General features: G+C 39.3%; 1 protein-coding gene across 3 annotated transcripts in view; it reads right to left on the bottom strand.

Annotated features, from left to right (window-relative positions):
• Positions 1-14,286, bottom strand: part of LOC144534514 (diacylglycerol kinase delta) — an 84,671-nt gene extending 70,385 nt beyond the window's left edge. Inside the window, exons 1-3 of one of the 3 annotated variants that reach the window (XM_078276491.1) lie at positions 13,978-14,286; positions 12,511-12,884; positions 11,482-11,586 (exon numbers count right to left, since the gene is read on the bottom strand). In XM_078276491.1, the coding sequence (XP_078132617.1) occupies positions 11,482-11,586; positions 12,511-12,603 (198 nt within the window). In that variant the 5' untranslated portion in view covers positions 12,604-12,884; positions 13,978-14,286. The remainder of the gene's footprint in view (positions 1-11,481; positions 11,587-12,510; positions 12,885-13,977) is intronic. The other 2 variants (XM_078276488.1, XM_078276489.1) reach the window with 2 other exon arrangements.
• Between the last annotated feature and the right edge of the window lie 225 nt (positions 14,287-14,511).

Below are 14,511 nucleotides of genomic sequence, written 5' to 3'. Positions count from 1 at the left end.
ATGAAAAGTAAAATTTGATTTGGCGATGATCTGGAACTGTGATTTTTTTCATGCTACGTTCACAGCTACATATTTGCGAGGTATTTTCAAACCAAAACTATAATCAATAGACACTAATCATAAAACATAATTTTGTATAGGGCTGCAACAATGAATCGATAAAATTCGATTATTAAAAAAGTTGGCAACGAATTTCATTATCGATTCATTGTATCAATATGCCACTCAGTCGCGGAGATAAAAAAATTAATTGAGTTGAGCGCAGAGCGGAGCAGCGCAGAGCAGCGCAGCGCGAAAGAAAAGAAAAAAGAGCAGAGCGTGGGTAGAGGAAATATGCAGCCCTGCCCCGTAGTCGCTTCCCCAGCAACCGCCTCGCGGCCACGTCCCAGGATATGAGGCGTCCTTTTCGGCTGTCTCCCAGCGTGTGAGGCGTCCTTTCCCCGTAGGGTATTTCGTGCTGGCCACCACGAGAAAAACGTCCCCGTGAACAAGTATCAATAGATTAAAAATAACGTGACATTTACACGAACTGCCATGAGACCGGGTTGAAATACGGAGAGAGACCGGAGAGACCCGTAACGTTGTTGAAACACACGGCGGAGGCAGAGAAATCTGTACGACCTAAGTCATCCAAGGTGTGGGAGCATTTCACACTAAATAAATCGAAAACTTGTTAATTGCAAGATAAGCACAAGCGACATGACATGGCACAAGCGCACCACGGTGATGATTCAGCACCTAAAACGTAAACATGTAGGAGTCCTTGATGAGGAGGAAGGGAGTTCAACAGCAGGGTAAAGTCACTACAGAATCCTACTTTTGTTCCGTTTTGAAGTGAGGAACGTAACGTCCCTCCAGTAGCTCTTCTGGTGCTGGTGTGGTGTTTACTCGTTACCCAGCTTGACAAGCATGACAAGCTAGCGTTAGCTCGTTAATAACGGTAGTAAAGCAGGGGTGGTATAATTTGCAAGACTAAAGATACGTTTTTATTCACTCGCTTTTTTTGGCCCATTCATTTTTCAATCTATTGTCATGTATATATTCTGTGCTTTGTCCCATATCAGATATTGTTGACAAATATATTTGTGTGTGTTGTACTTTTTAATTTCATTTTAAAGTTATTTTATAGCACTTGGTCATCTTAAGCTGTGTTTAAATGTGGTGTACAAATGAACTTAACTTGCACTTACTACAATGATGGTAATAATTTAATAAATGAGCTTCAAGTGAACGTGTGTTGTCTATATCTGCTCTTTGGGTTACTTACCTTTACACAACTATTAACTAAAACAACAAGTATGTATGTAAGTATGTATTGAGTTGATGTAAATTAATGCTTTTTTGTTTTTTTATCCGATTCATCGATTAATCGAAAAAATAAATCAACAGATTAATTGATTATTAAAATAATCGTTAGTTGCAGCCCTAATTTTTTACATGATATATAGCGTATCCAGGTCATAATAAAAAGACTCCCCACACAGGAACACAATTAAGTTTAAGATAACATTAATTTAGGTCACACCGCTTTCTATAAACTGGCAGCCAATCAGAAGCCTGGTTGAAAGAGCATTACTGTTTATTTTAGATGATAAGCTCATAGTCACACATCAAACAGTCAAAAGACCAAAGACTGCAGATAACTGGGGTTTTCAAAGCTTAACCTGTTATTTTACCGACATGTGACACTAAACTTTACAAAACGTTTTAAGGTGCAGTGTTTTGATGAGTGGTTCCCATATTGTTTGTATCTTCTGTTCTACGTGCAGGAGACACGATTTCTTTGGCGGCTTCAGAGTGAACAGAATGATTCATCTGCGTAGTGTTTTGAGGAGCTGTGTTGAGAATTTACTTGGGAATTTTTTTTACACCTTTTGATCTTTAAATATTAATCAGCATGGCTACTTTAGCTCCCACGCTGGTTATTCTGACAATTTGTTTTCAGTGTACATTGTTTCAACCTTATCAAATGTTAAATTAGTTCATGCATTTGTTTTTATCTGTGTTGGTCTACCTTTTCTTGTATCATTGAAACTGTCTGAATTTCAAAAAGTGTCTGCTTATATTTTGTGTGGACCCCAGGAACACTAGCATCCACTCTATGGAATCTAATGGAGATCCAAACATTAAAGATTCAATCTGGTTTGCCTCCACATATCAGCAAGTTGCTGCTGTAAAGTGCTGTAAAAGGTTGCAATGCACCAATAAAACAGGAGAGGAAGAAAGAAAGCCATTTTAAACAATTCAAAACCTTCATAACAATGCCTTCTCAAATGGTTTACCAAGCTCGTTTGTTCCGCCTTAAGGGTACAAACAATGTGTTTTATGCAATCTTTGTACCGGCGACTGAACAACACGTCCTAAATAGTCAGGCCGCCTCCTCTACAGTCAACCTGTTGTTATGGTAAATATGGGTATTAGAGCCTGCTGCTCGCTGTGTGGACGTCTTATATAACTGACTCTGGATCTGCCTCTCTCTGCTACTTTTCACTCTGCCTCCATCTCTCTTCCACTTACTAATTTTCTCCCTTTTGTCTACCTATATCTCTCTCTCTCCATCTCTCTCAGTATTGACCCACACACTATTGCAGCTGCATCACATCAAGCCAACGGCATAAATCACAGCGCACACACATCGCTGGCCATCCCACACACTCATGCACTCTCCTCAAGCCCATTTCAGTTAACCGTCACACACACACATACACACACACACACACACACACACACACACACACACACACACACACACACACACACACACACACACACACACACACACACACACGTCCTCGTCTCTATTGCAGTGAACACCCACACAGATTTCTGTACTGGGAGCGAGATGCAGATAAAAAAAGAACAAATATAGTGGGGGGTTTGATTCTAAAGCACCGTGCAGGAAATCCATAGGAATAGAAAAAGAAAAAAGTGGTTACCTATTGGTCACCACTCAAAACGACAGAAATATGGTTATATAAAGTGAAGTGGTGCTGCTATTTTAGGAAGGTTTGTTTAGGAGGCAGAGAAAAGTTCAGAGTTATTGCATGCACATGTCTAAAACAGACATCAAGGTGCAGATGCTCCAAAAAAAATGGTAACAGGAAAAATAAAGTAAAAAAGTAATAGGAAACAGGAAACATAACAAGAAAGAAATAGGAAAAGAAGGTTGAGTATAATAGAGAATAGCTTGCTGGTGTTTATTTTAAATTTATATTTTTAATTGGAAGAAATAAGTCTGTTGGAGAGTCCTCCTGAGAAAAAGAAAAATTGAAATTAAAGAAATAAATTGAGAAAAGAGTGCAGGGCAGCATTCAAGAAAGAAAACAAAGGAGGAGGAGGGAAGAAGAGGTTTGAGGGGAATAATAGGAATGAGCCTGGAGGAGAGATGGAGATAGAAATGTAGAATAAAGAAAGAAGGCACAGGAGATGTCTTGTGTACATGAAAATAAACATGATGAAGGGACTGCCCTTTTTTTGTCTGTGTGTTTGTGTGTTATGTGCACGTCCATTACAGCTTGCATGATCGGCCTACTCAAAGCCACACACACAAATCATAATCACACACAATTCACAGGAGCTGTTTGCTCTTCCGCCTCATTCTCTTCCTGTGTCTCCTTTATTTTCCACACAGTAAATATGAGCAAGGCAAACAGGAGTAGGAGGTGAAGAGGAGGATGAGAAAAAAAGAGGAAGAAGCAAGAGTGGAAAACCTTAAACTGAGCCTGGGGGTAGAACGACAAAGAGAAAGAAAGACAAAATCAGAGGTCACAGGTCGCTTATTAAAAAGGACATACAGTTATAGACATAACTCCAGACCTTGGTTACAGCTTGTGACAAATATGGTAATTTCACTTTTAAAATGACTGAGTGCACAAAACATAAGAGCTACTCTGTGCAGCAACTTTTGTTTCTCAAATTTCTCATTGCCAACCGCTTCCGGCGGCAAACAAGATGCTGCTGCTTGACAGATATGAAAAGAACACCACACTCAGTTTTGGCTGTCGATCATCCATACGAATCAATTAGAAACTCAGAAGTCCATGGACAACAGTACAAAAGCAGAGTCACACCAGTATTTAAACGGCAAGTTCAACTGTCGTGAACTTTGACAAGCGGGGAGGCAGAGAAAATGGAGCTGTCGTGGCTTTTTTAGCTGCCTAACCCTTCGAAGTATGAACTGCTCAACAAAAGAGAAATGGTTTGCAGACAGTTAAAAGACAGGAGCGTGTGAACTTATTGTAGTCTACCATTAGGGACCAACTTACAACCAATCGCACCAAATGCATGCTCTTGTGGGAATTGTTGGGTTTCTGTAAAATCATAGTGTGGTGTAGACCTACTCCATTTGTAAAGTGTCCTGAGATAACTGCTGTTGTGATTTGACATTATAAACAACATTGAATTGAACCTGCCAACATACAAAATAATTTAAAATGGCAAGAAAGCTTGAAACACACAAACGACTCAACTCCGGACCAACTTACAACTTCTTCGTATTTGAAGTTTTAAGTTGGTCTAGAACCAAGTTTTTGGTGTGCGACAAGCTTTGATCGGTCTGATGTTTGATCAGTCTGATGTTAATATTTTGAACGTAAAATAGCACTTGGAGAGCGCAGACCTCAGCCATGGCCAATGGTGCATTCACGCGCTACATCGGATGGTCCCGTTTGCCAAGTTGGGAAGTCGTTCTTTCGACTTCGGTGTGTTGTTCATTAGCTTTGAGTCCTAATGTGGAAAGAATGTCTAAGATGAGTCGAAGATGTTGAACAAACTATGAATTTTAGGTCTTAAATCCTTAAGAAACCAAAATTGCTCAGTAAATACAGTAGTTGCATAGAAAGCAGTGAATGTCTGATTGAGATAATGTGACATAGCATGGTGTACTAACTAAGATCAAGTAAGAAAGGTTCCTGCTCTGTTCTGTAAACCAACTCATCTGACTTCCAAGTCCATGGCTCTACATGCAAATGTCATAGATTTAATGTGTAAATCCTTTTGGAATGTTAATTGATGGTTTACTAAAATGGATTAAGTTAATACATATGGACAAAACAAATCTGTTTTTCAAGATCCAATGCATTAATTGGTATTGATTACCTACACTGGACTGTGAATTATGCTGTGTTCTTCTACAATAAAGTGTCATATATCTGGATGTAATGTATGCTATTGATTGGCTGTTATATGTTCTTTGGATTTATTTAACAAGTTGGTTAAAAACATTTTGAATGACTGAAATTAGAAACTGACTTCTTTATTGTAATCTGAAAATGGATCTGTGAACATTGACATTTTTACTGCTGCTCTGAAATCTGTTGCTCTATTCATTTTAAAAGGTATTCAAAGAGCGGAAAATGTTTATGTGCATTTCTTTAAATATACATTTAATTAATGAGGCATTTGTGCCTTTAATTTATCTAATTCATCAACAAAATGCAGTCAAGAGGCAGACAGGAAATGTGGGGAAAGAAAGGATATGACCTGCAACAAAGACTTGAACTGGAGACATTGCGGTTTACGAGGTACACATCTTGACAGAGGCCACTGTGACGTAGTGTTAATTTCGTTGACGAAGACTATGACGAAAAATATTCATCAACGAACCTTTTTCACGGAACGAAAACTAAATAAAAACTAAATAAAAAGTCAGATGTGATGAGGAAGACTGTGACGAAATATAACAGACACTTCAGTCAACAAATAAAAATTAGACGAAAATGTTAGGGAGGGACGAATGGAGAAGAGATCCAATCAGAACCACTCTTTTTTGTGGGACAAGTTGGGAAGAAATCCAATCAGAGCAAATCTTGTTGTCTTAGTTACACAGCTTTGGCTGATTTCAGTTGACTTCGCTCGTTAGCAACACGCTAACGTTTTGCAGTGCACCCGATCCGAGGGCAATGAAATGTCTCATGAACAACAGAAATGTCAAAGCTAGGTCTAGGACGAACCGTTAAATCTGTGTCTGTATTGCATATTCAAACCTTAATACCATTCCATAACAGACTGATGGATACTTCCAATGACCAAAAATTCTGGAGAAACATTTCAACTAAATCCACTGTAGATTTAGTCGACTAAAATCTGCTAATATTTGGTCTACTAAAACTAGACTAAGAGACTTAAGACTAGACTAAGACTAAAACTCTTATGATATTTAGTCAACTAAAACTAGACTAAGACTAAAAGATTTCAGATGACTAAAATAAGACTAAAACTAAATGGTGTGTTATTCAAAAGACTAAGACTAAATCAGAATTTGCTGTCAAAATTAACACTGCTGTGACGCCCTAAGAGAATTTAGTTTTTTTATCAAAAACTAAACATAAGTGCTATAATATGTGTCTTATTTTCCCTGCAGGATAGGTTGGGTTGAGTTCTTACAATCTCTGCACGAACAGGCTGGTGCAAGACTATAAGAAACTAGTCATACACAGTTTAAGACCTCGTGGCCAACAACACAAACTAATTCTCACAAAAGATATCAAAAAAAGAACACACACGTACAGCAAATCAATCGCCATCAGTCTTAAAATCCAATTCAGTCAGTAGACTCTGCAGGCTGACGTTTGCAGTCAGCCAATTAGCAAATTTCCAAGGTCCCATTCACTTTGATTACAAAACGGCAGCAACAAAACTTTCACGGTGTGAGCATTTTAACATTTTAATGTAATTTCCTGACGGTTGAACATGACACAGCAAAAAAAAAACAAGAACGTTTTATGTACATCAAGAAATCCAATCAAACCCAAAAAATAAATATTTAGTCTGAAATCATGGCTATTATTCTTGAATCTAAAATAATTAACTACGAGGAGTGAGATATTTTGCTCTGCTGATGCCCCAGTATCAAAAAGCTTGTATCTAAACCCAAAGATATTTAATTACAGCCAACACGAGCGTCTCCAGAGTGACATGGAAATGAAACGCCTCGTCTACCAAGGGCTATCATTGCATCTGTGCAATTATTTAGGGACTTATGGCCGAGGGACAGAATTAAACCAACGGTGTCAGGACGTCATGTCACAGTTGTTAAGAATTAGCACCTTCTTAACAAGTGTGCCAACAGACTAGGGCTGAACGATTTTTGAAAATAATCTAATTGCGATTATTTTCAAAAATATTGCGATTGCGATTCAATATGCAATTCTTTTTTAAGCGCTTTGTCTTCTGTATTATTCAACAAAGACAAGCAATAAATCATTGTATAGTATGAACAATACAAGATTAGATCGATTAAACAAACTCTTCTTTCCTGGAGGCCAGGCCTGTATGTGATGATGAAATTAGGTGATGGATGAATTTATATGAATGACATCTTTTATTTAACTACTTCAGTTACAGTAGTATATTGAGCACTGACCAAGCCTGGTGTAAACATTCAAATATGAAAGTCAGAAACAAATCACACAAACTAAAGTACAGATTGCAGAAATATAAAAACAAATATGTGGCTTTACCACACTTAGTAGTATTTACATTTAATTATCATTTACTGTAATAAACATATGTAAACATGTGGATTGCGCTTTTTAAACACCGTCTTTGAACTTTACTAGACAGTTAAATAAGTGAAAATATAGTATATACAGTATATACAATGGTGTTTTTTTACAGCACACACAGAGGAGCTGCCTCCACCCACTCTCTCCCCTCATGAAGTTGCATGACCGCGTGCATGACAGCGTCAACATTGCACTCACACTCAGAGACAGAGAGGCTATCGTTACGTTAGCAGTAGCATGCTGCTGCTGGTCTTGCCGTGGGATTAACTGTACTAATCTGTACTAAAACCATTGAAACAACGCAGCCACGCTGCTGTGAAAGCTCCCCGAACGTCTGGTTGTTACCCCTCCCATGGCAGTCTCCTCCGCTCCATATCTTTATAACGGAGCTAGCTAACTGGAGCTAACCACTAATCAGAGCTAATCGTTGTTAATCGAGCCTTCAGTTCTGCGTGCCTGTATCCATTAACTGCATGTATGGACTCAAGCCCGAATAAAACCCTTCATTTTATTAAAATGGCTGTAAATTTTAAACTACAACTCAGAGTTGTTTGAATGACAGAAATCTGCTCAAGGTACGGTGTAGCGTTAGCGTGCTAAGTTGATGCTTTCTCTGCGGGTGCAGACTGATTTGCTCTTGCGAGTCACGTGACCAAATCGCAGCCTTTGCGATTAGGAAATCGCGTCTTAACATATCGCGATATTATCGCAAATGCAATTAATCGTTCAGCCCTACAACAGACTGCTGCGATATCATGAACGGTAACAGGCAGGGGCCAAAATGAGGGGAGGCACTGCGGGGACATATTAATGAATCCAAAATACACTCTCATACACACATCAATACACCAATGAGCTCACCCACATGTACCCAAACAAACAAATGGATGCACAAACACACTAATCTTGTCAGGGCATTGTTGTCAATACAGCGTAATCCTGGAGTCGATAACTAGCTTAATCTAAGTCACATGACCGAAGGTACACAGTCTAATCAACACACACACGCACGCGCACACACACCATAGCACTGTCAAATTTAATTGACAGATGGTGAATGCAAGATCCTTAGCAACCACAAGCAGCAACCTCTTTCGGCCAATGGGAAAAGAGCTGCATGATGACTTCCTCGCAGTGAAACCGAGGACTGAATTCTCATTTTATAGAAACTTTCCTGTCACATATCCAGACTCGCTTCTGTTTTTAAAGCTATCCCAAATGGTCTGTCCTCCACATATACAGTATTCTGTATAGCCAAAAAGGCTTAAGAAATAGATTTCATAATCCTACATAACATATGATGGCACTTATGGTTTTGTGTCATATTTGATGTTTGACGTCAGCTGTACTTTTTGTAGAAATAAAAATGAATCAATTTACTGCAAAATTTTGGTCGGACTTCAGTGGTCATTTTCAACAAGACATATATAGAATACGATTGTAAACTTTCTGTTGAAGATGTCACAATACATGTTCAGTGTGAACTGATTTTATTATAAATGTGATGATGTTAATGGGAATTTACTTTAATAAAAAATGTCTAGAAAAAACAACCTATGTTTACTCTTTTCCCTCATCATTTCTGTTTACAAAAAGCTATAGACACAATTAAATGTTATAACTAACTTTTTTTAAATACTTTAATTACTATATATAATTTATATATTTTTATGTTATTAAATGATCATTATTCTATAGTTCTATTACTTTTTTGTAGATAACAGTTTAACAAATTAAAAACAATACATTTGATTAGATTAATAAAGTTTTCGTTTTTTTTAAATCATCATGTCATAATCTACTGGGTGACTTGATATAAACACAAAAAATATACAGGTGACACAAAAGAAAGGTATAATTATTACTTTGTTTATACTACTACTAATATTACTATGTGGTCACAGCTTTTCTCTATAAATCTCTTCCTCCACTTCCTACCCGAGACCCTGAAACCATGGCAACCCTCTGTGGTGTTCCTATGCCCTTATACGGGCGTGCACATCACCCTCAACGCCACATTACAGCGGTGTCCGATGAGATGAGGCGATCAATACCAGACTGATATCCAATGCCATTATCTGCTCCAGGAACAAACATGACATTATGGGATGCCGTCCCCATGACAACAGGGGTTTCCGGTTATCCTGTGTTTCCTATTGATCGGCGCATGATTTACAGTTGACTGTCAACGCTGTCGATGGATAAAGATTTTAACACACACACACACACACACACACACACACACACACACACACGTATAATAATAATTTGGACAGTTGTCATCTATGTGTTTGCAGTGAAAATAAAGCTTTTTTCATTGCAGTTATTAGTTCATCAATAATTAATGAGGCAGATTTGTGTGTTTGGGTGTGTGTGAGTGTATTTCCCAGTAAGAGGCTAATATCAAACCATCAATATCTTCCTGTAAAACACAGTGCAGAAGGCCAATAAGCAGCTATCACAAGTCCAAAAAGAGAGAGAGAGCTGTTATTGTGTGATTACGTCAGATCGGCAATCAGAGATTTGAACATAACTTGTCATCATGGTGGCAGTAAGAGAGGAAAACAGCACAGCAGGAAGTGAGCAAGGCCTGAGCAGGAAGTCAGTTGACCTCAGCAGACACAGACACGTCGGATAAGATAAAAGTCTGATATAAGTGTTGATAAAGTTACACTAGAGAGAGACAACTGAACACAGAAAAGACACTTCAACTGATGCAGAAAACAAGTTAAATCCTCTTTAAAAAGTGTATGTGACAGGAGAGTAATGCGTCACATAAAAGTGAGAAAAGTCAAAAAAGTGTCAAAAATCCACATGCATACATCCATTCATTGGTGAGATGTTTAAATCTTAATATTACCTCTTAAATAAATGAGCAGCTCAAATGTTTAATCAGGGTTCCCAGCGTGGCCCTGATGAAAAATTCCATGACTTTCCCAAACTAAGTTAAGAGCACTCCCTGGTTTGCTAATGTTGGTTTTCACCTTGAAGAAGTCCTGTTTTAATATGTATGAAGTAGGGCTGTAATCTCCCAGTCGACTAGTCGATTTATTGGTCGATACGTTCTGGCTCGACCAAAATTCTGTTTGGTCGATTTTTTGACGTGTTAATTTCTTCCTTCTTTTTTTTTTATTTCTTTTTCTTTTTATTATTATTTTTTGCCGTGTTAATTTCATCAGGTGGAAAGCACTAATTGCTAACGGGGGGTGTTTTCAGAGCACCCCTGTTTCACAGGTAACAGTCTGTCTTCAGAACACCCCCCTTGTTTTCACTTTTTGGATCAGCCCAACCCACTGGAGACAGAATGAAGAAAGTACAAGAAGGCCTTGGTCTGGTGGTTTGCTGAATATTTATTTAATCGTGAGCGTTTATTTTGTAGTCAGTCCTCCTCTACCATGTCAAAGACATCGGCAGTGTGGCAGCATTTTCCAAAAATAGATAATGAAAAAAAAGTTGAATGCAAAGTTTGCAAGCAACAGTTTGCATATCACAGCTCAACTACAAACATGACATATCACCTAAAAACGGTACGCTAACTTGTCTGCGTTAGGTTTCCCCGTCTGTTTTGATTTGACTACTAGTTTTTTATGTTTATTTATAATTCATTTAGGCGGACAAGGCTACCAAGTACTGCGCAGCTAATTAATCGCTTTTTAAAAACGCTTTTCGCCCCCGCAGTCGATTTTTTTTGTCGAAATTTCAGGACTTCAGTCGACCAAGATTGTCTTTGGTTGATTACAGCCCTAGTATGAAGCTTAACTCTCAGAATATGAAAAATATGTTGAAAACCAACATCTATAATACAAGAAGTATGAAAAGTGAAAGATTAAGTTGTAAAATGTCCTGATATGACACAACACTTCACTGGAGACCCTGTATAACAAATACAATTTCTGCCGAGGCTATTTATCCCAACTCCACAAACACACAGACACACACACACACACATATTCCCTTTGACTCTGTCTTTTCCTACCTTGGCCCTTATCTGTCCCGAGGTCGACACTTTGCGGATCAACTTGTGCGACGTCTCTTCTTGTTCCCCGTCGCTGTCTGATGACTCTTCTCCAGCTTCTCCAGTCTGGAAGAAGAGAGTGGGGAAAAAAAAGAATAATTGCTGAAAATTGATGTCGGATAAATGTCACATATTACTAGAATACAACAACTGGAGCAATTTAAAGCACACACTTAGTGAATTTTGAGTTCTTTGCTACCCAGAACTCATATGAGAGGACATTAGTGACCGAAATGTCCTACATTTAAAAGATTATTGATTTTTGTCGCATACTCTCTCTCCATGTTAAAACCGCATGTGATTCGCTTGATGGTCTGCTATTCCGGTGACTGTGAGCGATTTAACCAGCTTCATCTGTTTAGTGATCTGTACACATGGGTTACGTTTTGATTCATCACTTCCTGTGTGCTGACAAGATTCAAATCCATACTTTGATAGTAACTGCTGATGCTGCTCAAGAGCAAGCCGTTTTATTTCAAATGCATTTCAAATAACTTATTCTTAAAATGTTTTTGCAGCTGACATCCCATAAGGGCTTTACAGTACGTGTCTTATTTCACCTGCAGGATGAGTTGAGTTTAGATGTAGGAACATGCAGGTGTGGGATTCAAAAAACAGTCTTGCACAGTTGTAGGCCTATAGTCAAACACTCAAAATGACTCTTACAAAATTTAAGTTATTATATAAATTGGGCCACATGTGTTTTGGGCCAGATTTAGATTTCCAATGTTAAGATGATGTCAAATAGAAATAAACAAGTCTTGTGAATCTTCAGTTTGCTACCCCTCTCCTTAGACTTTAGGTCAAATTAAGCTCCTAAAAAATGCAACAAAAGTGATTTTATTAAGCATGAAGGATTCTTTTTCTGATTCTGCAGGGTTTACGTTGTGCAATTAACATGCATTTTTTTAGAAGTGTAAATGGCACCATAGAGTATTCACATATCCCATATTTTAAATCAGCTGTAAACATAGATTGAGCAGTACTTACAATGTGAGTGTTTTCAGAGTCCGCTTGGGGTGAGCCCAGAGACTCGCCGTGCTCCGCCACATACAGGACGTTGGGGTTCAGTTTAGAGGCCATGACGAGCTCCCAGTCAAAAGCAAAGGAAGAGAGAGGGAAGAATAGATGGAAGATGGGGAAAAAAAGGACAGAGAGAAAGAAAGAAGGCACAGGTGTGAATGAAAAGTTTGCCAGTTGCAGAGTAGGAGGAATAAAAGAGGGGAAGAAGAGATGAAAGAGTGGAGTTTGGCGAGGTAAAAGCTTGGCTAAGAAGAGGAAGAGAGGAGAGGATGATGAATGGGACAGCAGGCTCCGGGACGCCACACTCGTCCTCTTGCCGATCTCTCTATCCAGCGCCAACTCTGGAAAAGATGAAGCAATGAATTATTGATTAGGAGAGAAAATCTCCCTGGGTTTTTTGTGTGTGTGTGTGTGTGTGTGTGTGTGTGTGTGTGGGGGTGTAGCTCCCTCACTGGAACAACTTTTCGAACTCTTTGTCTACTACTAGTATTCATTTCTATTCCTCTTCCTCCATTGCAATCTTTCAGTTCAGTTCAGAGAGACAATAAAGGGTACTTCTCTTTCTCAGTTCCTCTTTTACTTCCTGGACTTGTGAGAAAACACTTAAAAGGTTTTACAGTTCAGCCCTGTGTGTTTTTAAATAGAGCCCAGTAGTCACCTGACACAAACACATAGCCAAAACCAAGGTGAAGATGATGAGGAGGTGACAAGGGCAAATACAGTGGATGATGGTAATGATGATGATCATATGGCTCATAACAGACATTTTACATGCAATAACACCAGACATAGGACCATCTCTCACATGCGTTCTCTCAGGATATATTATTTGACTGAGCATGCAGCAGTATCGACACTCAAAAAGTGACGATGTGTAGGTTGTACATGTGTGCAGGCGGGCGCGCACGTGTGTGCGTCCGTTTCCTTGAATACGATGTGGACACGTTATTCAAAAAACCTGTCTGCATCTCACTTCACTGCCGCCCCCGTTGACAACAAACTTGAACACTGAATGTTGAAAAAAGACCAGAATAAAAAAAAAATAATAATAATAAAAAAAATAAAACACTGCATGCACAGATAGGTTTTCACTCTGTTGAATTATGTTTGTGTGGCTTTCAGGTCTAAAAATAAATAAAAATAAATAATTATGAACAGAAACCGATGCACAACAGGCTGTCGCGCGCTTCAGCCAGCTTGCTCATCCATTCCGTCCATATCGCTGTTATAGCTACTGTACGGCGGCAAAATAAATCGCAATGTTCAATGTAACTCGTGCATATTCGTCAAATGGGCTCAGTCGGCTCAGCTGTCACAAACGCGAAAACATTTATCAGTGACCTGGACGGCCACCGTTACCGCACGGTCACCTCCTCTGCACAAATAAACCCCCTATGTGCTCTTATGTGTCGATGAAATGTGGCTAGTGTTTACCTTCGTACGTTAATTTCGTCCACCTTCTCCTCCGCCGGAGGTTAATTAGCGGCGGCGTCTCCCGCTCCTGTTGCCCGGCCTGGGTCGCTCGTCAGCCAGCGTTTAGGTGCTCGCGGTCAGCAGCAGCAGCAGCAGCAGCAGCAGCGTGCGGGTCTCTCCGGTGGTGCTCGCCTTGCAGAGAGAGACGCGGTCATACGCATAGCGTCGGAGCGGATCTGAATCAGGTAGAAAGAAGGAGGGAGGGAGGGAGGGAGCAGGGGCGAGGAGAGACAGAGAGAGACAGAGACAGAGAGAGGTTTGGAAGCGGCCGTGTTGAGTTGCCTCGAATCGCTGTTCCGAGGTTAAACAGAGAGCAAATAACGCTCGCGCGCACGCAAGAGAGCGCGAGAGAGAGACACAGGCCTATATTAACACCAATTAACACTAAGATGCTAACAAATATGTTAACAGACAGTTACGGAAGAGGATTAGGGCCACATGTAAAACTCATGAGTTTAAAGTCAGAATTCTGAGAAAAAAGTCAGAATTCTTTCA

The sequence above is a fragment of the Sander vitreus genome, chromosome 19 (genome assembly GCF_031162955.1).
Source record: "Sander vitreus isolate 19-12246 chromosome 19, sanVit1, whole genome shotgun sequence".
Taxonomy (NCBI): Eukaryota; Metazoa; Chordata; class Actinopteri; order Perciformes; family Percidae; genus Sander; species Sander vitreus.
Note: the sequence above shows the minus strand (reverse complement) of the source record. Positions and strands in the feature narration are given on the sequence as shown.